The 24073-nt window shown below is 39.2% G+C and overlaps 1 protein-coding gene across 1 annotated transcript in view; it reads right to left on the bottom strand.

The window, feature by feature from the left end:
- Positions 1-1200: 1200 nt before the first annotated feature.
- The window catches only part of ANKUB1 (ankyrin repeat and ubiquitin domain containing 1), a 36887-nt gene continuing 14014 nt past the window's right edge, over positions 1201-24073 (bottom strand). Inside the window, exons 3-6 of the mRNA XM_036756842.1 lie at positions 16397-16613; positions 9338-9452; positions 4191-5129; positions 1201-1303 (exon numbers count right to left, since the gene is read on the bottom strand). Coding sequence (XP_036612737.1) covers positions 1201-1303; positions 4191-5129; positions 9338-9452; positions 16397-16613 — 1374 coding nt within the window. The remainder of the gene's footprint in view (positions 1304-4190; positions 5130-9337; positions 9453-16396; positions 16614-24073) is intronic.

The raw sequence follows: 24073 nt of genomic DNA, 5'->3' as shown, positions 1-24073 counted from the left end.
GGATCTTTTTAACAAACCCTTGATTAAAAAGCCAAGAAAAGAGACAGGAGTTCAGGAAATTTGAGAGACTCATCCAGGCAGAACCACAGAGTCAAATCCAGACTGGAACACAAAGGGTCCCTGCTAGTACCTGGTTTCTAAGGTTTAAAACAGGAGCCTTCAAATTCTGCTTCCTGACACCAGATATGTCAACCTGAAATAAAGAAGACTACCAAAGAAGCAAAAAATTGGATATTTATCGGAGACAAGGGAATTGCAATTCAGGATTACCACACAGCACCAGGATACTGGAGTGCTCAAGATGGGCAGAGTTAAATACATTTCAAAAGGGAGGGAGTCTCATAGGAGGCTAAACCTTAAGAAGCTGTTACATAAGTTGTTTTCATAACAATCAAAAGTCCATAGAGAAGGTCAGGAAAGCTGGTGGGAGGGGTGACATGTGGCCAGAATCGCAGGCTCAGACTCCCTGTGTAGCAGTGGGGGAAACCAGTTTGAACCTGCTCCAATCATGGGTTCAGTTGGGATTAAAGTCAGGTAGCCCCTTCTGGTGTCTGCATTTAAGATTCTTTTTAAAATTGGTTTGATGTTCTTCTTTTAACTAGTTTCAGTTATCCTCAGGCAATTCATAGCTGGGGGCGGGGTGGAGCAGGTCAGGCATTCAACAATTGGGTTGAAGGAAGACTTTGGAGGGATGATAGCTGTCTCCAAGTATTTAAAGGATATCAAGTGGGAAAGGAACCAGATTATCTCTGGTTTGCTGCAGAAGTTAGAACTAGGTAAAATTAGTTGAAGAAGTACAGAGAGAAATTTGGGCTCAATATAAGGAAAAACATGTTAACGAGAGCTCTTTAAAAGTGAAATTGGCTACCTGAGGGGCTAGTGAGTTCCTTGTTTCAGGAATTCTTCAGGCTGAGCAACCCCTTGTCAGGTAGTACTGGAGATTTTTGTTCAGGCATGGTTGAACTAGATGGCCTCTGATGGATGTCCCTTCCAACTCAGCGTCTGTGATTTGGCAATTCAAGTTGCCAACATTCAGATATCGCAGTATTCAGTGTTAAAGCCTCTTTACCTGTTTATGAGCCTTTTCTCACTACTGTTGCATGAGGTTTGTTGGCATCAGCAATGAGGAATTATGTCTGCGCTATAGAGACACAAATGAATGGAGTTTTCCCTTCTCAAAGGAAAGCCTCCTAAGGATCTTCATTTTGAAGTCAGGCCTTCAGGAGTTAGATTATAAATGCTCTTCTTTGCCATGGTCTTTGCGATTTCTAACTGCTGAAGCCATCGCTTTTCTTTAAATGCACTGCAAGAAAATAACAATTTATGATGAAATCTAATCTTTCCCTGTTTAGATCTAGATATGAGGGACACCCCGCAGTCCATAGTTTTAGTTGTCCATTAGTCTAACCTTTCCAATCAGAGATTGCATATCAGATCTGCACACAAAGTCTGCAAAGAACCTCGGATCTTTCTCATATCAGTTGTTAATTTTGTAAATATATAGTTCTTAAGTGAGACAGTGGGGATAATGGCAATACCACTATTCAGGAACTGGGAAAAAAATCAATTCAGTAGAATGTAGAATCTTCAGCAGTTAAAACTTTGTTCATGTTCCTGTCACTTTCATTTAACTCAACATGTAACAGTCTTTGCTGACCTTGGGAAGTCATATTTTTTCCCAGCTTGAAAAGAAAGAAAGCTAACTTGAGATAAAGACTAGAAGGCAAGATTTCTCCCTGTACAGTCAGAGTTTTGGAGATCTCTTGAGAGAAAAGAGAAGAGAGAAGATTGAAGTGAGAGGGACCCCCAATACATGGAACATGACTATTGGTAGCAGCATCTGTAGTCCCCTTCTTCAAACTCAACCCTCCACATAGAAGACCATGAGAGGTGACCTACAAAAGGACAAGCAAAGAGGCATATAACTGTATTTTTTATTTTTATTTTTGGTAGGCACTTGTTCTCTTGCTCTCAATGGAGCACTGAGAGGAAAAGTAGATATGAAGAACTGGCAGTCTTTAAACCTTCCTTATTTCATCTGGGTGCAACTGCACCTGTTTCTAATTGTGTCATTTTTAAAAATTGTGTTAAAGACTGAATTCGGTGGATCTAATGTTATTTCTCATAAACGCTTGTAGTTGGCCCTGTTTTTATGTTTCTTGGTGTCATGAGCAGCATGAAGGCTTGGGACAGTTCTGGGAGTCACACAGAAGAGAGCGACCCCTTCTAGTGCAGAGCTGGGATCTCCCTTAGCAGACCTTCCTGTAAACATCTGTTGGTAAAATAAAATCATGTTTTGTTTCTCATTTTGCATCGTGAATCTGAGGATAAATAATTTTAAAATTAAAAAAAATTTTAAAAATAATAATAATTTTAAAATTCATCATCCAACTTGTTAGAATTTTGTTTAGTGTCCTAGAAGGTCATTTAAGAAAAATTCTACTCACAGATACCTCAGTAGGGGGGAAAAAAGTAGGTTAATTCCTCACCTATAGCAAGAGCACTAGATTTGGATGTAAACTCACTGAGAGCAGGTAATGTTTTGGTTTTTTGTCCTTGAATCACTTCCCACAGTGCTTGCATGCAGTGGGCACTTGATTGATTCTTATTGAACTGAATTGAATTAAATTGGTATCCCTTGGTTTGAATACTGCTTGTGTTACTTAGTTGTACTGCCTGGGAAAAATCACTGAAATGTTTTTGAGCTTCAGTTTTCTCATCTGTAAAACAAAGGATGATCAATCTTTAAAAATCCTTTCAACTCTAAAACTTATGACACAGTGAATTGTTAACGTCATTTTTTAGGTTGGCTCCTAACTTTGTCCAGTCCAAATTACCACCACTAGGTGGCAGCAATCTGCCAAACAGTAAGGAGCAGGTGCACAGACTCATAGCATGATAGTTACGTGAAGTGGAAATGACAGAATCACGGTGTGTCACCAGTGGGTGTGGGTGTTTCTGATAAGTAATGTCTCAGAAGCATCTGGTTCAAATAATGTTGCTTATCACCAGATACTATCACTTTCATCCAGTATTCTCATCCCGTCCAATCTTATCTCCAAGAGCTTCATCTCACTACTTTGCTTAATTCATTTTGAGTCACTTTACTACTCAATTATTTACCTATTTGCTTCCATTTGCATTATTGTCTAATTACTTTATACCCTGTTTTATATGGCCCTCAAGGTAAGAATAATTTTTACATTTAAAAATACAATAAAACTTTATTTAAAACTGTAAAAAATATCTTAGTTTTCAGGCTATACAAAAGCAGGCAGCTTCTGGATTATTTGGCCCAGGGTTATAGTTTGCTGACTCCAGACTGATGCTTTTTTAATATTTTCTTCCCCTTGTTTTTCAAATTCTTTGTTCTGTTCTCACTTACAGAAACACTTTTAAACACAATGTGTGGAACTGATAATTCCCTATTTGTCTTAAAAAAAACAACCAAAGGACCTTGTGATTTAATATTCAATTGTTCACTGGGAAACTCCATAGCACTTATGAAAATTCCCCAAGAGGAAAGGGCTCCATGTTTGACTTATGCAATACTATACTGAGAACCTAAACTAGAATTTGGCAGAACCTCACATAACTTTATTTGACAGGCTTAGAGAATTTCTAATTCACATTTAACTCAGTTGAAAATATGGTATACTGAATAGGCATGAGACCCACACAACTCGATTTTGTTCTAAAAACCCTTCTAAGAATGCTATTGTAACCAGATAATCATTAGTAAGATAAACCTTAACTACAAGGAGAATAGGGTGTTATAGTTTGTAGGGGACCTATGATAAGATATAGCTATAATACAAATTTAGCACCAACTCTAGGCTTATCTCCCAACTGGACACTCATACTTAAGGCAGGGTCCCCAGAGGGTAGCTGACTACTCACTCCTCCTCCTCATCATCAGAGTTCAAATGTTCATAAGCCCATACCTATGTCATTTCCATTGAGGCAGTGGAAATGGTTTTAAACTAGAAGGCAGGGAGCAAGACTTGATTCCAAGTGTTCTTCACTGTAAGGCTACATTCCTAAGCTCTGGGAACCCAACTCATGAATGAGGAGAGCAGAGATAAGTGCTTCAGAGCGTGTACTACACAGATGATGATGATGATAATTTTTGACCTAGGATGCACAATTTTAAATATCAGCCAATATGAATGGTTAAAGAAGAAAAATACCTGGCAGTAGCTAAGCAGTAAATTGCATTCTCTCTCGCAGTCTTCCCACTGTATTCTAAGAAAGATTCAAGGGATGAAGTTAGGAAGTGGGCCGCCTTAGGTGTCACATAGTAAAAAGGAGGATGTGAATAGCCCCTAGTAGCAAGTGAAGGAAGAGGAACTTGGGCTGAGTACAGATTCATTGTCATCATTTCCTTCTTCCTAGATGTAGCCATCTTTTTTTTCTGGTTGCTTGAGTGACATTCTTGTAATTTTGAAAACTTATTTGCTTCCTTTATTGGAGGCAATTTTATGCGTCCTACACTTTTCTGCTGCTGTGGAACTGTCAAAGCATCTGAAGTTTTCCTGCTTTGGGTTTTTTCATGGAAACTTGGCAATTTGGAAACTTTACTTTTTATGCCCTTATTCCCAGCTTTACTCCATTCTTTGGAGGTCATTTTTGGTTGGGTGAAGCCATCCACCATGACAAAATCTCCAACACGTGTTCTGAACACTTGAGTCCCATTGTGGCATCTTCTCTGAAGGATGTGATGCTGAGCTCTTAGAAGCCATTGTTTTATTTTAATATAGATCCTCATGGAGATTGAAATTTTAGGATAAGAAACCATGGACCACATCTTAGCCACCAAATATAACACACAGTCTTTATGCCTGTGTTTGAGAGCAATTGTCAGTGGGATTTGTCCCACTGTATTCTTACAATCCAGGCACAAGACATTGTAGTTGATAAAGGTCTTAAGTATCAATAGTTGGCCTGTTTCTGCAGCTGCATGAATGGGACATTTAATAGTATCCGGATGATAAGTTTCATGACACCATTCTCGGTAGGGATGTATGCCAACTGCTTCATTGGGTCTTGCTCCTTGCTGTAGGGTCCACTCTGTGAGCTCAATATATCCATAAAATGCAGCCATATAAAGTGCTACCCTCTTCTGATACCTGAGTGAACATAACAAAATAGGAGAGTTAATCTAAAAAGCTGATAAAAGTAGGTACCCAGTACATTAAATATTCTTATGAAGTTTATTTCTTGCCAATCTGGAACTCAGAGTTTTAAAAACAAATGTTAAAAATTGTTTTTACATGCAACTGGGAAATAAGATATACAGATAATGGAGTATAGAAATTTATCTTACCCTACAAGAAAGTAAGGAGTAAGGGGATAAGGGGAGAGGTGATAGAAGGGAGGGCAGAATGGGGGAAAGGGTAATCAGAATGCATGCCATCTTGGGGTGGGGAGTAGGGGAGAGGTGGGGAGAAAATTTGGAACTCAAAATCTTGTGGAAATGAATGTTGAAAATTAAAAATAAATAAATAACTTTTTTTAAAAAAGTTTATCTCTTGCTAGGTAGAAGTGTGCCAAAAAATATTCCTATTAAATACTATAGCAATTAACATTTGACAAAGTGAGTAGTAATAAGTCATTTGACTCACACAGGTCCCATTTGTAAATATTATACCATGTGCAATGTTCCTTCAGTGATAGTATACAGCTTCAAATCATAGACTACTAGTCTTCAAAAAATTGAAGTTGAGGATCACCCCAGAGGTAATATGTTAGGTATGAGTAGGAGGCAACATACCATAAATAAGGAATTATATGGGAAAAGGGGTTTAAAGAATGTCTTCAGAGAAATATAGAACCAGTGAAAAGGATCATAAGATCACAGATTTAGGGCCAGAATGGACCTTTGAGGCCATGGAGTCCCTTCATCTTATGGATAAGGAAACTGGGGCAAAGAGGTTAAATGATTCTCTTAGTCACACAGCTAATAAATGACTAAGGCAGAATTTGGACTTGGGGCTTTCTGACTTCTAGTTCAGTACCCTATCCATTACATGATTGTAGTTGGAGTGAGACACCAGTGGACAGCCCTAGTATTCTCCTGGTATCCCTACAATGTCCAATGAATTTTAGTATAGTTGTTAATACATTGTGTAGATCCCTGGGAGGACGTGGATGAAAGTTGTACAAAGTGGACAGGGGTGGAGTGGATTTGATCCGAATCATTGGAAAGAATACCCATGTTGCTGAGATCATAGTTTCATTAGGGTAGTTATTTATCTTTCTAATTATTAACAATTCGTTGGGGTAGTTATTTATCTTTCTAATTCAAAAAGGGGAAAAGTTAAATGACTGGCAATTCTAGTGGATTATACCAATGGAAAAACTCCAGAAGAGATTCATTTAACTATGCTTCGGAATGTAAATGAGCTCAATAATGCGGGCATCCTCTTCACAGGTACAGATCATAATCTACCTATGCTATCTGATCCTGTATAATTCTTGTCTATATTCTCTCAAAAGACAATACTGGAGGCCTCTTTTGAGCTCCTTTAAAACTTAGGGGGTTTTAATGCCACATCCGTATTGTCCACCTGCTAACCTTCAGTCCTACTGCATTGCCTTTTCCCATCAAACATTTCCTAGATGACAACATTGACGTGACTTCTTGTGATCCAGTCATTGTCGGTGGTATGCTACACTTCACTTATGCATCTTGACATTGCTCTTTGGGCCATCTGCAGTTTTGATGTTTTGAGGATTGTAGCATTCATAGAGACAGAATAATATTGATGTTAAAAAGAGATATTTGTGTCAGGAAGCGGTGTGGGATCATTCAAAGGGCCATACTTTTCTAAGGGCAAAATGGCCCTTTCGCTTCCTCCTTTTCAAGTCTGGGTCCATCTCGTGATTATGAAGGATACAGATATCAATGGGTGAAATCAGTGGACTACCCATTCAACATAATGTCACAGTCCAAACAGAAGGCATTCTTTGTCCATTTATTTTTTCCTGTGTGGGTTATTAAATATTAGGATCACCTTTGAAGTAAACAGGACTATCTGGAGGACTTCATCATACATAGGGAATTAATTCCTCTTCCATTTGAGTACTGTGTAGGAAATCCTCCATAAGAGGGGCAAAACCCCATTAGAGAGGTTGCATTTCCATATTTTATACACTTCACCACAAAAGTAAATAAATCAGCATTGTATGGTGTGATGGAAAGAACATTGGATTTGAAATCAAAGTCACGTCTTGAATCCTGCCTCTGCCACTTACTACTTGACATGTCACTTTACCTCAGTGGACTTCAGTTTCTTCATCTGTAAAATGAGGGACCTGGAACAGATAACCTCGAAGGCCCTTTCCATCTCTAAGTCTATGGTCTGAATGATAATCAGAGGACCATTGAACAAAATTATAGTTAGGAATCTTATATCCAGCAATCCAACCTAATGGTGTTTAGTATGTATCTACTGTGCTATAAACACCGGGCTAGACACTGGATGCAAAGATAAAGCAAAAAAAAGTCCCTGCCTTCAAGGATCTTACTTTTTAATGGAGGAGGGGGAAGGAAATACAAATATGAACAGATGAGTTTATATAGATGACAATTTGAAGAGAAATAGGGAGCTAGTACTGACAACTACAGGGATCAGTAAAGGCTTCCTACCACCTGAGCTGAACCTTTGAGGAAGCTAGGGATTCTAAGAGACAGATGCGAGAATAGAGTATATTCCAAGCACAGTGGACAACCTGTTCAAAGCATGGAGATAGGAGATGAAGTGCCAAGTTTGTGAAACAGCAAATGGAGCAACTTGACAAGAACAGAGTGTGCGGGGGAAAGGGAGTCATGGGAATGAGCCTGGAGAGGCAGAGAGAAGCCAGCTGGTGAAGGACTTTAAATGCCGGGCTGAGGAGCGCTAGAATCTTAAGAGACGGTGAAGGACCAGATGATTCCTTTCTAACAGTTCATGCAGAATGTTGGGCCTGGTCAATAAATAGATTAACCAGACTAGAAGTGGTGCTTCTGGGACCAGATTGATGATGTAGTTGTAAGGCAAGAGTGACAATCCTGCTTGTGCATCGACTGCACTAAATGTACTCCTGTATTCCTATCTAGGGGAGGAAGCTCTGGCTTGAGGTTCAGTCTGGGGCTATAGCTGGATGTGATATACACTGTCTGTAGGCTGTGCACTGTCTTCTCCACTTCATTTTACAGAAGAGGAAAATGAGGCAAACAGGGTTAAGTGATTCTCCCAGGGTCACACAACCAGTTAAGTGTCTGAGGTCAGATTTGAACTCATGAAGATGAATCTTTCTGACTGCAAGTCTGGCACTGTATCTACTGTGCCACCTAGCTGCCCATACCCCAGCTCCATCTGCCAGGGGCGTGGTGGGAGTTGAGAAGAATTTTCTCACTGCAACTTAGTTGCCAAGCAAATTGGGAGAGTTTCTGCAGTGAGGAAGTGAGGTAGTCAGAAGGATGTTGACCTGGGAGATTCTTTTCTGTTCTGATTGGATGTGGCTATGGACATGACTAAAGATAACCATCCTTGCTTTAAGGAAGAAGTCCTAGCAATGGAAGACAGCTCCAGCAGAGGGCAATGGTGTAGTGGAGAAGGAATCCAGTAGCTGGTGGGAAGACATTAAGCCAACCTAGATTGTTGAGCCTGAGTATCATTCACTTGTCCTGCCAAGTTCCTACTCTTCCTGTGAGGGTGAGATGGAGAGAATGGAAGAGTAGGGATTGCTTGAGTCTAGTTGCAATCAAGAAGCCAGGAGGGAAAGAACGAACAGACTTTCTGTGGGGAAGGGGCAATTGAGAGGGAGACCTATCATATCCAAGAAGGTCAACAAAAATCTAGGCTGAAGTCGAAGCCAGGACATCACAGAAAGTTTCAAAGTACTGACCAATGACAGTTTCTTCACACAAGTAAAAAGCCTGAGATACCATCTTTTATGGCTATGAATCATTAACCGCATAGCTCTCTCACTTTGCTCTGTATGATAAAGGTAGAGACCCAGACAGTAAGAAAATGGACAGGATGATCTCTGCAATTCCTTCCATCTCTGGATTGCCCATAATTTTATGGAGCATAATATATATATTATATATATGTATATATGTATATTCATTATATATGTATGTGTTTACATATGTATATATAGATGTAAGTATGCATATATATGTATATACACATACATAAATATATGTACGTGTGTGTGTGTGTGTGTACTGTAGCATTGCAGGTCTGTGTCAAGGATTATTAGGAAAAGCAGTTCTTGTGAGTATTGCTTATGGGGGGAAAATAAGCTTTGTTAATATAGTTAACATTTATTTTTATAGCAGCCATACTTGAGTACTGGTTCCTCTTCTGATAGATACCGTTGAACTTTAAGCTTTTGTCCTTGGAGACAACCAGTCAGAAATTCTTTCCATCCATCCCATACATCTAAGCGAAGTGTTGTTCCTGTGGGTGAGGATGAATAACATTTTATCCTCCTCGTCTTTGACTGTGATTTGTAGTTCACAAAGTTTGCTTGACCAAAATGAAGGTGGTTTGCTATTGTGGTTGTGATGGAATGTGTGTTCCTGCCCGGAAAGCAGATCTAGCCTCTGTATTAGTCTAGAGGGATTCTGCTTCCAGCCCAGTCATTCATTTGGAAATGCTACCCTGACTTCAGAGTGTTTCTTTTACCTCACCTATAATATTGATTAAATTTCCCATACATGCACATGGTCAAAAGACATAAATAGCTTTCAAAAGAAAAAAATTGCATACTATAAACATCTATATGAAAAAAATGCTCTTTTGGACCCCTTTTGATCTTGGAGATTAAGAATGCTTGGTAGCATATATACCGCAAAAAAGTGTTACTATAATTATTTTAGTTTATATGAGACCTTTCATTTGACCTAAGACACTGTCTTCCATTCTCTCTCTTTTCTTTTTTTTTTTGCCTTTCCTCTCTCCCCTTTTGCCATTCTGTTATTTCCCTTTTTCCCATTCTTTGTTATTTGCCTTTTCCTCCCCTTGTCAAAAGAAAATGTGCAACCGAGCATATATTTACACAAGGAGGGAACCCCAGACTACGTGACTGAACCTAACCCTCTTCGGCCTGCTCCACAGTGATCTTGATTTTGGTTTAGCAGAACTTGACTTCCTACCAGTCTTCCTTGGCTTCAAACCTAAATTAGACATCATGTGTTCTTGACCTTCCTTCCTATTTGCTGTATTTATCTCCCCATAGTTACTAATCTTGTGTTCCCTGTCCCAGTTTGCTGTAGCCTGACTCTTGACTCAGATTAGCTCTACCATAGTAGGAGGGTCCCCTGACAAGTATGGTGATTTCGTATCTAGGAGAGTGTAGTTTCACAATGGTTCTTTAGTAATGCTTTGATTAAACTACTTATCAAAAGCTCCATAATTGGAAATTCAGTTTATTTATTAAAGGGCACCTATTCTCTTGATTTTTTCTAAGATGTTTAATTTCCCTAGAGATAGGCATGAGAAAGCAGAGAGTTTTAACAGCCCACTCTAAATTCAATTATTTCATTTACTGGTACTTAATTATCTACAAACTACTAATTTATAGTGAGATTACACATATTTTGATGCTCTTCCCTTTCTATGTGTAATAACTCCTCTGCAAAGGGGAGGAATGACCCAGGCCCACGCAGATTGCCTGGGATTTTGAGTTTTCACTCATCTTTTTCCTATGCAAGGAAATATTGCACAATATTGGGAAAGAACTTGAGAGAGACTACAAAGAAGAGGAAAAACTGAAAGGGAATAGAAGCCATTCTCCTAGCGTATAGCAGCAGCGTCAGTCTTATGACTGCCATGCACTGTGGTCTCTCCCAAAGCCCACAGGCGGAAGGAAGAGCTAAAGTGGTAAATGACAAGTTGTAAGACTGTAGCTTCTTACTGTGGTGGCTGTAGCACCAGTAAAAATCAGGCGCATTGTGGACAATATGTAGGAGTTGATGGTCTTCATTCCCCTCTCATTATCCTACTTGGGCTCAATGCAACTGGAACTCAGATCTGAGACTGTTCATTTATTCTGATGAAAGTTGTATTTTATAAATCCAGTTTTACTTTTAATTAATATGTATGGTTGACCTAGATATGTGCATTTCCTTACATTCCTTTGTTTGTCATCTGAACATGCAGGGGAAGCCAGGATAGGTCTTCTAGTTTTAGTCACACAGAAGGGTACTGACTGGGAAGCTTTTTCTTCTGGGCTCCTGGCTGGGAACCCCGATCTCTGGTCCACCGTTAAAGAATGTTTCTTTAAGTGAGGATTCATTATGAACCACTAATATGATATTTTTGGTCATTATGAACTTAAAATTATGAGCAGGAATTTAAGAGGAGAATTCAGAAGCAGTCACTTCTAAGATACTAAGGAACCAAACTTTCATTCTGTTATTGTGACCTGCGTGTCTGGCCCACTGGAAGGGCCTTGAATCTATCTGAGTGAGGAGGTAGGTGGAATTGAAAGAATAATTTCTCCCATGTGCCAATGAGAAAGAGGGAATAAAGGAAGATCTTCCTTCCCTTCAGGGTGTTTGTTTATTTTTTTTTCACTCCCTGTCATCTCCACTCAGGGATTGGATCTGGGACTATACTTCTCTCTGGCCAAAAGCAAGTATAAGAGGTGATCTTGCTTTCGAGACTGGTCCATATGTAATGAATCAGCTCTGATCACTTAGGTAGGAAGGAAGACAATGGGCAGCTCTCAAATGTCCAAGGGATTTTCAGAGGTATATAGACTAATTGACACTTCTCAGCTTTCAAATTAAATTTCTAAAGCACACACTTTAGATTTCTACTTTTGTTTCAAAAATAATATGTAGCTCTATTGGTCTGGCCTAAGACCAATGCAAGATAGATTTCCAGCCTAGTATAAATATAGTACTCTCTATGGACTAACTCTACCAATTAGCAGATTGGGATCCCAGGGTACTAGTATGTTTGTTTGTTTGTTTGTTTAGTACTGTTGTTCACAAAGCCTCACCAGGTGTTTGCTCCATTGTTTACCATCCAGACAGACTGAACTGACTTTTAGAATAAGGGATTTACCAAGGTGGTATAACAAGAGACGTTTGTGTAAAACATCCCCCAAAGTGAGAATACAGTCTCCCCTTGTACATGTAAGGTCCCCGGGGAGAGTAAACTCAAGCTTAGAGACCATATATGGCAAAGGTGTGATTCAGAGTTCTTGATTTCTGGAAGTCGTTTTCTCCTTTTACAGAATCTTCATGAAGATCCCCTCTAGTGTTTGTAGCTTTCTGCTGGGTCCTGAAAGTTGCTGCCCTTGTAGAGTCCTGAAGCTGCTTTCTTCTGTGGGTTCAGTTCGTGCTTAGCTGCCAGTGTAGATGCTGCTATCAGCTGCCGTTTCATGGATACTGCTACCAGCATCTCATGGGAAATCCAAATTTTCTGACCTTTCAAAATTCACAGGGTCATCTTCTTGTCAAAGGAGAAGAGACAGAAGGAGACAGAGACTCTCTTCTCCTTCCCAAATGATTTCCTCTCAGGAACTTGGCTGACCTGCTATTGGATTGCCAGATTCCAAAATGGCTTGTCATTTTATCCAAGGCCCACAGGTTGACTGATTCTCTTCAACTAACCACAAGATGTTTCCTGTGTGGCTCATAAGTTTTTATTCAAGTCATACCTAGTTTATACCTTTAGTTCAGGGCTGCCCAAAATGCGGCCATCTACAAGCATAGAAATTTACATAAATGTTTTAGTAGACGAAGCCCAGCTACCTCAGAGCTCTCACTAAAATGGCAAATCAAAATATATTGTCTGTTGTTTCAATAAAGCCCCAAGGTTGGACAGTCCTGCTTTAGCTGATGAATTGTTTGATTGATTGATTGAGTCAATAGAGTTGTTCAGGATTCATTCACACCTAATTTACCCCTTTGGTTTATTGATTTTGTGATTCAGTCAAAGAGGAGTTTTCACCTGAAAAGGTATCAGGGTTGGAGTATCTGGTTAGTTACATTAATTGGGGTTTAGGTGTATATAAAGAATATAAAGAACTTAATAACCATTGAGTTATCAGAAACAGAATGAAGTACTTTGTAAGACAGGATGACTTTCTCATTAAAAAAATATCAGAACTTAAGGAGATCTTTAAGAAACAAAGTCTGTATTTTCTATTACAGAGGCTATGAGCATCACCTACCAGGAAAGACATAAAGGCAACTCCTAAGTTGGCTACTAATTTAGAAAAGATAGCCTGCAGTGTCCTTTTTTCCCTCTAAGATTCTATGGCTTTCTACTCTTTCTTATTTGAAAATAAAAGCAAATAAGCTGCTTTGCTTCTCTCTGCAAAAGAGAAACAGCATAGTACAATGGCTAGAGTGCTCAACTTAGACTCAGCCTCTGGTATTTACTAGCCATGTGACCACAGGAGGAAGAAGACGAGCATTTATAGAGCCCTGTGCCTAGTGCTTTACAAACATCATCTCATTTGATCCTTCAACAAGCCTGGGAGGTAGGTGTTATCATTATCTCCACTTTACTGTTGAAGAAATTGAGTGCTGTGCCTCTTTTTTTCTTTTTAGCTAACTTTAGGTACTAGAAGAGCTATCAATTTGCCTTCATCAGAGAGAGGCTTTCTAGTCACTACATCTGAGATAATCAGAAGACCCTGAAGAGATAAGGCCCAAAAGCTGTTTTCAGAGAGAAACACAGACAGCTAGAACAATGGAGGGACACATCCACTAAAGAGTAACAATGTGATGCCCTATAGAAAGCCGCACTGGATCTACCATATCATTGCGTCTCAGGATGGAGGAATCCTAGGATTATGGTGCAGTTCTTATCTATATCCTATATCCTCCCATAAGTTCCTCACAGAAGATCTACCCTAATGCCTTCACTTTGCAGTGCCTCCTCTTGGATACCAAAAGAATATACAGATTTTCCATTGGTTATCATATGTTCTTGCCACATGAACATCAGATCTCATTTGCTCTTAAATTTTTTTTGTTAATAATCTGTTATTGTTATTGTTGTTGTTGAATCATGTCCCACTCTTCACAACTGTGTGCACTGTACTGTCCATTGAGTATTCTTGGCAAAGATACTGAAGTGGTTTGCTATTTCCTTCTCCAATGGATTAAGGCAAATAGAAGTTATGTGACTTGCACAGGGTCACACAGCTAGTAAATATCTGAGGCTGGATTTGAATTCCAGCCTTCTTGACTCCGCGCCCAGCATTCTATACACCGAACTACCTAGTTGCCTCCTGATAATCTGTACTTTACTTCTTAATAATTCCTTATTTTTTACATATTTCAGTCTGCTCACAGCCACAAAGGTGTTTTCCTTGCCTCGGGTGGATACTTGTTTTCAATCCTTAGGAGATTATAGTGTTCCATGTCTTCCAACCACATAACAGTTACAGTAGTCATTGAATAAAAGTGTATTGGTTGATTCTGGAGAGCAATTTGGAACTATGCTCAAAGGGCATACCCTTTGATCCAGCAATACCACTACTAGCTCTGTATCCCAAAGAGATGATAAAAAAGGGAAAAGGACCCACATGTACAAAAAATATTTATAGCACCTTTTTTTGTGGAGGCCAAGAATTGGAAATTGAGGGGATGCCCATCAACTGGGGAATGACTGAACAAGTTGTGTTATATGAATGTAATGGAATACTATTGTTCCATAAGAAATGATGAGCAGGCAGATTTCAGAAAAACCTGGAAAGACTTACATGAACTTAGGCTGAGTGAAATGAGCAGAACCAGGATAACACTGTACACAGTAACAGCCACATTGTGCGATGACCACCTTTGATAGACTTAGCTCTTCTCACCAATGCAATGACCTAAGATAATTCCAAAAAGCTCATGATGGAAAATGCTATCCATATCCAGAGAAAGAACTACGGAGTCTGAATGCAGATCGAAGCATCCTTTTTGCTCTCTCTTTTTTTCTTTCTCATGGTTTTTCCCTTTTGTTCTGATTCTTCTTTTACAACATGACTAATGTGGAAATGTGTTTAATATGATCATACATATATAGCCTATATCATACTGCATGCCGTCTTGGGCGGGGGGGTGGGGGAGATTTAGAACTCAAAATCTTATAAAAATGAATGTTGAAAACTAAAAATAAATTAATCAAATAATTTAATTTTTAAAAAGTGTATTGGTTGAATGATTGCTATACAGGTATAGAGAGGGGTTGTCATATTAAACTCTTGGCAGGATCACCTGAAAGCAAGCAAAGCTGTCTATTCCCAGCTTGTCATTGATGCTCTGATGTTTGGGATAAGAAAGTGGCTTTTGAGTTTCTTTAGCACAAGGGATGGCAAACTGGATGACTTTTCTAATGCTTCCTAATGTTTAGTGTGGTGCTGGGCAAACAAAAGCTACACCATACATCAAGAGAAAAGGGGCAAATTGTGTTACTTCTCTGGCTTTCAGTTTCCCTGTTGGAAAAGACAAAATTTTGTTACAGAGTTTTGTGATGTTTGGTGAGCTCAGATGAATAAATCTCAAAGACTTTGAAGTCCTGAAATAAGAATAAGTTACAGAAAGGAGAAATGTTAAGTCTTCATAATTGTTTGGTGAAGATTTCATGAGATAGGAGGCAGCTATGTGGTGCAAAACTAGAGTTAGAGCGAGGAAATCAAATTTGGCCTCAAATACTCAAATACTTACTATGCAAGCCCAGGCAAATCACTTAAGCACTCTCTGCCTCAGTTTCTTCTCTTGTAAAGTGAGGATAATGACAGCACCTACCTCCCAGGGTTATTGTGGGGATAAAATGAGATCGGATTTGCAAAGCACTTTGCAAATCTTAAAGCACTATAAATGCTCATTATTTTTATTACGTAATAATAAGTTTTATTATATAATTGAGTATTATATAATAAATAATATGCAACAAATTATTATGCATAATTATATGTAAATTTGTATTTGCATGTAAGTTGTATGTAAATATTATAATGTAATAATATTTATGTAATAGCTATATAAATTCTATAGAAAAAGCTGAAGCAAAGAACAGCCCACTTGTATAGTACCCATAACACAAACCCAACATCCTTAAAACAAGTATCTTTATATAGTATAACTAAAAAGTCTTCCCTCTCCAGCCTTTCCCTTTCTCCAATCTTCAAATCATTTACTTCAATAAATATACAATATTGCTTCTCTAAGCCACAGTTTGCTCATCTGTAAAATGGGCGTTGTATTAGAACATACACTATATAAATATCAATTCTTATTTTTTTAATATTAACTTCAAGCCAAATTTCGGTTTAAAAAAAATAATTCAGAGAGAATCTTGGAGTTTGTTGTATTGGAAATTGACCTGTGATGAACAAGTTTTATAAAGAGTTTCCAAGTAAAAAAAAACAAAGCAATATACTGTACCTATATCTGTTTGGTAATCAATCAGTGTATTACAGTCATACATCTCCTTTCCTTGAGGAGTCCGAAGACAGAAGACACTCACTGGAAAGCCACATCTCAAGGTTATCAGTGTTTTCAGGTAGGACACTTTTTTACCAAGAAGGTAAATGCTCCCCATTATTGGCATTGTTTCTTGAGTTACTGCATTGTAGATGTAAAGGGTTGGTTTGTTTTCTTTCTAATTGAGGGGAAAAAATAAAGGTAGTATTCATTTTGAGGTGTAAGTTAGCCTTGCCGCCCAAGAAGCAGAGAAGGGAAGAAAAGATTCAAATTTCAAAGACCACTAAACTCTAGTCCACTCTTCTGTCATTGAGATGTTTATCTTTTTTATTTTAATAATAATAATAGCTAATATTTAAATAGTATTGTAAGGTTTGTAAAGCACATTATGTGTTATTTCATTTGGTCTTCACAACAACCCAGGGAGCTAGGTGCTATCTTCCACTTCAGATTGCTGTTTGTCCTTCGTTCTCGAAGAGGACCATGACATCAGGGAGGTGATGCCATGATAGGCAAGTGAATTGGATTTAAGTGAGGGAGGGCTGTGAAAAGTCACCAACCTCACTTTCACCTCTGGAGCCATTAGGGATGAGGAAAAGGGTTAGATGATTTGCTCAGAGACATGCTAGTGACTAAGGAAGGATTTGAACCAAGGTCTTCCTGACTTCAAATCCAATGCTCCATCTACTATGCCATCTAATTGATTCAGTTAGGATTAAGAGTAACTCAATTTCACTTCCCCCTGTGTCCACAAATTAAAGAGATAGGGAACTTAACCTTGTGGCATTTTGTTTAGGAAATGGCCCAACTTCTTTCCAGTTTGATTGGAAATGTAGTTTATGCCTAGGCCTTCATTTAGTTTTGTAAAAACTTCTGGCTTTGTTCCCTATTGGTAGATGAGGCAAGAAAATGAGTGTAGGTAAGGCTCTTGAACAGCGAAAGGTTACTGGGAAACTGTACAGCTGGGGGGCAATCCAGCAATACCCCTACTATGTCTGCATCCCAAAGAGATCATACAAAAGGGAAAAGGACCCACATGGACAAAAATATTTATAGGACCTCTTTTTTTACCCCAGTCTTTCTGCTCACAGCACACACTCACACACATACACATATACACTCTCTCTTTCACACACACACACACACACACAAACACACACACAAACTCAAACATATACAGAAACATATACCCTCATACACATATACACACACAGAGATACACACTCTCTGTCTCTCTCTCTCACACACACACACACACATATACACACCCTTATAAATTCCAAAAGTTAATAAGCAGCAAGAGATTGAGTTCTGGTTTTCTGAAGAAAGGGGAACCCATGTCAACTTCCTCAAATCTCAAACCTTGACATTCTACCCTCATCAAAGCAGTACAGTAGTTTCCTAATAATATGAGTCAACTTCAGTTTAGTTCACTTCAATTCAACAAGTATTCTTATGTTTGAAGCTCTGTGTTAGGAGACAAGAGGTACAAAAACAAAACCTGAAACAAAAACATGGCCTCAGGGGCCTTCTCTACAAAATCTATATGGAATAAATACCAAGCTATGCCAAGTGATGGTGGTTTGGGGCAAAACACTAAATCTGGAGGGATCAAGAAAGCTTGCCCCTGCCACCTCCCGCCACCCCCCGTCCCAAAAGTAGGCAACACTTAAGTTGTGCTTTGAAGGAAATTTTTTTTAGGCAAAATTTTGAGGTAGGTTAAGCTTGTCCTCCAGATATACACTTCCTTTCAGTCTCTCCTTTACACTCTACCTCCTAAGACAGCCAGTGTCCTCATGCTGTTCCCAGGCACTGAGAATCTTTCCATTTCCCTGCCTCCCCATCTCCATGCTACAGACCTTTCTCTTCTGCATAAAAACTGTAGCCCTCTTTTGTATCATGTACTCTAGATTTCAGGTATAGGACAAGTGAATGTTAGCAGATTAATCAGGAAAAAAATAGTCCTTGGTTACAATGATACTACCTAATTCTTACCCCTCAGAGATAACAAAACAAAACAACAACACCGTTGCTTTTAGTCCAATTAAGATGCCATTAAAGTATGACAATGATAAAAGTTTTAGGTCCAAAAAAAAATGGGCAGCTAGGTGGCGCAGTGAGTAGAGCACCAGCCTTGGAGTCAGGAGTACCTGAGTTCATATTCGGCCTCAGACACTTGACACACTTACTAGCTGTGTGACCTTGGGCAAGTCACTTAACCCCAATTGCCCTGCCTTTCCCCCTGCAAAAAAAAAAAAGTTTTAGGTCTCAGAGTAGGTCTCAGGAAAATACTTTTGGTTGGGGGATGCTTTCAGGAGACCCAAAATTGCATTTGTCAAGGTCCTATGACCTCTAATCAGGAGGGTCTGGTGACTTTGATATAGGCACACCTCTAAGAAGAGGGAAAGGCTCAGAAGGTGTTGTCAAAGGCACAGCGGCTCCTGACTTGATAACACAGAATCTTCATTGCCAAATCCTTCAGCCAGCAATGTTGCCAAGACCCTGGGCTGCTTGTAGCACAGTCAGGAGCATTCATGAGCTGTCCTTAGAGGTGGCTTAGCACAAGGATGCGCGGGCGCGCGCGCGCGCGCGCACACACACACACACACACACAGAGAAAGTGACATACTCAGCTCTGTAATTGAAGTCTAATAGGTAAGCCTAGAAGGCTGGTCCCTTTATTAAGGCTGTGGCAGCGAGTTGATGCCATTTTTCTGCCCCCACAGATCAAGAAGTTTATCCTCTATATCACATAATAGTATTGTAGCCGTAGAGCTAGAAAGGACCTCAGAGACCATCTAGTCCAACAGTTGAAAGTTATACTGACTCAGTGACCTACTGTTCTCATTCCTGTTTGTAAATCAATATTGGGGGAGGCTTCACTCAGTCTGCATCCTTGGTATCACCTGCTTTAAAGTTTCTCTGATAAAGGCCTAATTTCTCAAATATATAGAGAACTGAGCCAAATTTATAGAAATATGATCCATTCCTCAATTGATAAATGGTCAGAGGATATGAACAGGCAGTTTTCAGACAAAGTAATCAAAGCTATCTATAGTCATATAAAAAATGCTCTAAATCACCATTGATTAGAGAAATGCAAATTAAATCAACTCTGGGTTACCTCCCTTCACCTTTCAGATTGCCTAGTATGACAGAAAAGTAAAATGACAAATGTTGGAAGGGACGTGAAAAAATTGAGACACTTATGCCCTGTTGGTGAAGCTGTATACTGATTCAGTCATTCCATAGAACAGTTTGGTACTATGCCCGAAGGGTTATAAAGCCATGCATACCCTTTGACCAGACAATACCAGTACTAGGTCTGTATCCCAAAGAGATTAAAAAAAAGGCAAAAGGACCCATATATACAAAAATATTTATAGCAGGTCTTTTAGTTGTGCCAAAGAACTGGAAATTGAGGAGCTGCCCATCAGTTGGAGAGTGGCTGAACAAGTTCTTGTCTATGATTGTGATGGAATACTAATGTGCTATAAGAAATGATGAGGGGGATGCTCTCAAAAAAACCTGGAAACACTTACATGAACTGATGCAAAGTGAAATGAGCAGAACCAGGAAAACATTGTACACAGAATAACAATATTATATGATGGTCAACTGTGAATGACTTAGCTGTTGTCAGCAGTACAATGATCAAGACAGTTCTGAAGGACTTATAATAAAAAATGCTATCCATCTCCAGAGAAAGAACTGATGTTTCCCCTGATCTATATCACATAGCCTTCAAGTATTGGCAACTGGGGAGGTACCCCAAAAAGTGCAATGGCCCATCCTCTTTTGTCGACCTGGACTTACCCGAATTGTCTTTGTCTCATTATGAAAGGTATCAAAAACAGCTGGCTCCATCTTGAAACCCTTGCTGATCTCCAGTGATAAGCCTGTTAATGTTTTGCTAGCTTGACACTTAGGGTTTTAGGGTTTACTGGCTAGATTCCTTCCTTCTTTCTTTCCTTCCTTCCTTTCTTCCTTCCTTCTTCCCTACCTCCCTCCCTCTCTCTCTCCCTCCTTCCCTCCCTCCCTTCTTTCCTTCCTTTCTGCAGTTCACACTGAAGTTTTGAGTTTGGGGTCCCTGCCAAAGCTCCATTTAATGGCTCGATTTTGGACCCTCCTGGCTTAGAGTGAATGTCAATGGTAACTGTTTCTCTTTCTTTCCTTTCTTTCTTTCCTTCCTTCCTTCCTTCCTGCAGTTCACTCTGAAGTTTTGAGTTTGGGGTCCCTGCCAAAGCTCCATTTAATGGCTCGATTTTGGACCCTCCTGGCTTAGAGTGAATGTCAATGGTAGCTTTCTCTTTGGAACAGCAACCCTGAGGGTCTTCCCCTCCCACCTTGAGTTTTCTTTTTTTTCCTAATTAAAGGGGCTATCCCTTGACTCACTTTTTAAAGAGGCCTATTCAATGAATGGATGTTACCTCACTCTAAGTGAGTACATGAAAAGACCTGAGCCTAAAAGGGCCAGGGTCTCCTATTGCATCCTGGGTCATCTCCAGTCATCCTGTTGAATATCAGGTCACTGGAACCAGATGGCTCTGGAGGAGAAAGTGAGGTTGGTGACCTTGCACAGCCCTCCCTCACTCAAATCCAAGCCAACTGCAAGTCATGTCCTCATTTCCTTGATGTCATGGTCCTCTTCGAAAACAAAGGACAAACACAACAACCTTGACACGCTTTCTCCTTTTAATTCTCTTTATCCTAAGTTTTGCCTCCTTAATCAAGGCAAAAGCTGGAATAAAGAATTTTCCTTTTAAAACAAGTCCCTCCAACCCAATGTCACTCAGGTAGCGGCAGAGGTGAGATTTGAATATTAGACCTCTGACCCCAGAGGATTCATTCTTTCCACTGTGTGTGGTAACATTTTCTTCTTTTGGGTCACCTAAACCCCTTTCCTGAAGCAGAGAGAGGGTGCAATCAATCTGTTCCTCCATATGTCCTGGGTCTGGGGGAAAAGCTAATGCTACTGGGCTGCTGCAGATTGACTGCCTTTGTATATTTCCCCATAAGGAATAGCCTGTCTCACTGTTTACCTGTCAGTTCAGTTCAGCAAACAATTCAGTTAATGTTTGTTGAATTGAATCAATTCCCCGGCTAGCACTCCCTGAATTTTTCTTCTGTGGCTCTTCCTATACAGGGAATAGCAGAAGCAGTGTCTAAAGCCTGGATGATAAGTTGCCAAAGTGGCGATACCGTCCCCTGGGAGACCTTTAAAGATCCAGGGGTAGGAGCCTTGGGTGCAATTGTGGGGGAGGGGCACTGAATAAAAATAAAAGAGGGCAATGAAAGCACAAAGGAAGAAGAGAAGATAAGAAAAATTTTGAAAAATTGTTCATACATGTTTCATCTTTTGTGTAACAGAGGTAAAGTCATAGTGATTACATTATTTTCCAAATAAACACACAAAATGCAAGTTATAACCCATCAATGGTCAAGTCCGCCAACAGGTCTTAACAAGCAAATGTTGACAGATGAGCTTGTTGCACATTTTGGGGAAGTCCAGCACGCATCTCAACAGAAATATGTGCATGTAATGACTTGTTTCCAATATGATACTATACACTTACATGACAATATTGTGTCATCAAAATTTCAATGCAGGAAAAAACCCACAAATTTACAATAAATTGTTAAGTTTAAGATGCATCATTTCAAAAAATTGTATATTTTTTGAAATGATGCAAATTTCAAAAAACCATTAAAGCATTAAAGAAAATAGATTTCAGCGGGGTGCTGAGTAATTTTTTTAAAGGGGGTGGTGAAACAAATAAGTTTGGGAACCTCTGGCCTGGACTTCTGATTCCAAGTCCAGTGTTCTTACTGCTGTATCACTTTGACTCTTCAAAGTATGTGTCACATGGATGATGGGTATCTTATTATTGGCCTTCTTAATGAGTGAAGGAGGAAAAGAATTCAGAAATCAATTTTTAATTGTTATAAATAAATAGATAATAAATGAATAAATAATAAATTGAGAAAGATGGAATTAAAAAACAAACAAACCCAAAGTATGTGTCAGAGGCAGGTTTTCCCAACTCCAAGACTGGCTGTCTATCTACTCAGCCATAGGGCTTTTTGTTATGAGAAGCATGAATTGAAAAGTATGGTTCACAAGGGTTTCCCTCATTCTCACATAATACAGCCCTCTTCTAGCTGGAAGATGATAGCCCAAACCAGGGGTGGGGAACCTGGGGCATTGAGGCCACATGTGGCCTTCTAGGTCCTTGGATGTGACTTTTTGATGAGCCCAAGTTTTACTGAACAAATCCTTTCAGTAAGGGATTTGTTCTGTGAAGTTTGGATTCAGTCAAAGGGCTGCACTTGAGGACTTAGAGGGCCACATGTGGACTTCAGGCCCAAGGTTCCCCACCCCTGGCCCAAACTATCTCATTCCCTCCTTCCCTACCCAAAAATCACATTTATTTTTCCTTTGTTTTGTGGAAAATATTATACTATTTTATATCATTTTTGTAATTTCAATAAGACTCAGGACCTGAACTACTTAACCAGAAGAAAAGCCTGATCCTAACGGTCTCTTTGTTCTCTGAGTGAGCTCAGGGATATCTCTATCTTGTATCAACAAACCCAGATGGAGCATTTCTTGCTCTGTTCATGGCCATTAAGGATGAAAACCTTGACCCCAGACACTATCTTGAATTATGTGACTTTTCCTTATCTTAATATTTTATGGGCATATACTATGTTGTGGAATGTTAATGGCAACTTAAACACAGAGATCCTGGGGTTGCAAATCCAATTGACACTTTGACAACTATCTAATTTGTTGTATTTACAATCTATTCCATTAAGGGAAATCCTTGTCTTTATGGTCAAACACACTTGAGAATCATAAATTTAAGTAACATGCTGAATTGTGATTGTTCTAAAGAATATAAAACCTGTTCATGTTTCTGTACAAGTCAGTCAGACATTCTCTGGCTCAATCTCATACATGTATGTCTGTTGGCTATGCTTATGGGAATTAATATATATAAATAATACAATCTTTTTATTATCTAGTCTGTTGTTTCCTTTAACCAACATCCAGGTTCACACTTTCTATTATTTTTCTTCCACATGGTCCCTCCACTATTAAGGGGCATTTGTTATAAGAGATGGTGTGGTACTGTGGAAAGTGTGCTGCTCTGGGCATCAGAGTATCTAGGTTCAAATCCTCCCTGTGATACTTTCTTCTGCCTGTGTTACCTGAGGCAAGTCATCTAATCTCCTCACTTTATCTACAAAAAATGAGGGGGTTGAATTAGATTGTCTCTGAAGTACCTTCTGGATTTATGATTCTTTTCTTAAAAACTGTAATACTTTTTAAAAGAACTGTACCAAAAAAAAGCCTTTGCAAAGGCCTAACATAGTTACAAAATGTCTTTCACAAGGACCTTTAGGATATGGAAAACCTTTAGGGGTAGAACAACCTTGTAAAACTGGTAAAGGCACTACCTATTTTTTAAAAATTGTCAAAAGGCAGACCAGCTTTTCACACAATCACAACATTAAAAAAGACAACAAACAAAATCATATATTTTCCAAGTATATCTTGCTACCTAATAGCTGCTTGTATTCAGCATTTGATGAAAGTACTAAGGACGGGTTCTTACCCACAAGCATTTGGGG

Source organism: Trichosurus vulpecula, chromosome 4 (genome assembly GCF_011100635.1).
Source record: "Trichosurus vulpecula isolate mTriVul1 chromosome 4, mTriVul1.pri, whole genome shotgun sequence".
NCBI lineage: Eukaryota > Metazoa > Chordata > Mammalia > Diprotodontia > Phalangeridae > Trichosurus > Trichosurus vulpecula.
This window is presented reverse-complemented; position numbering and strand designations above follow the sequence as displayed.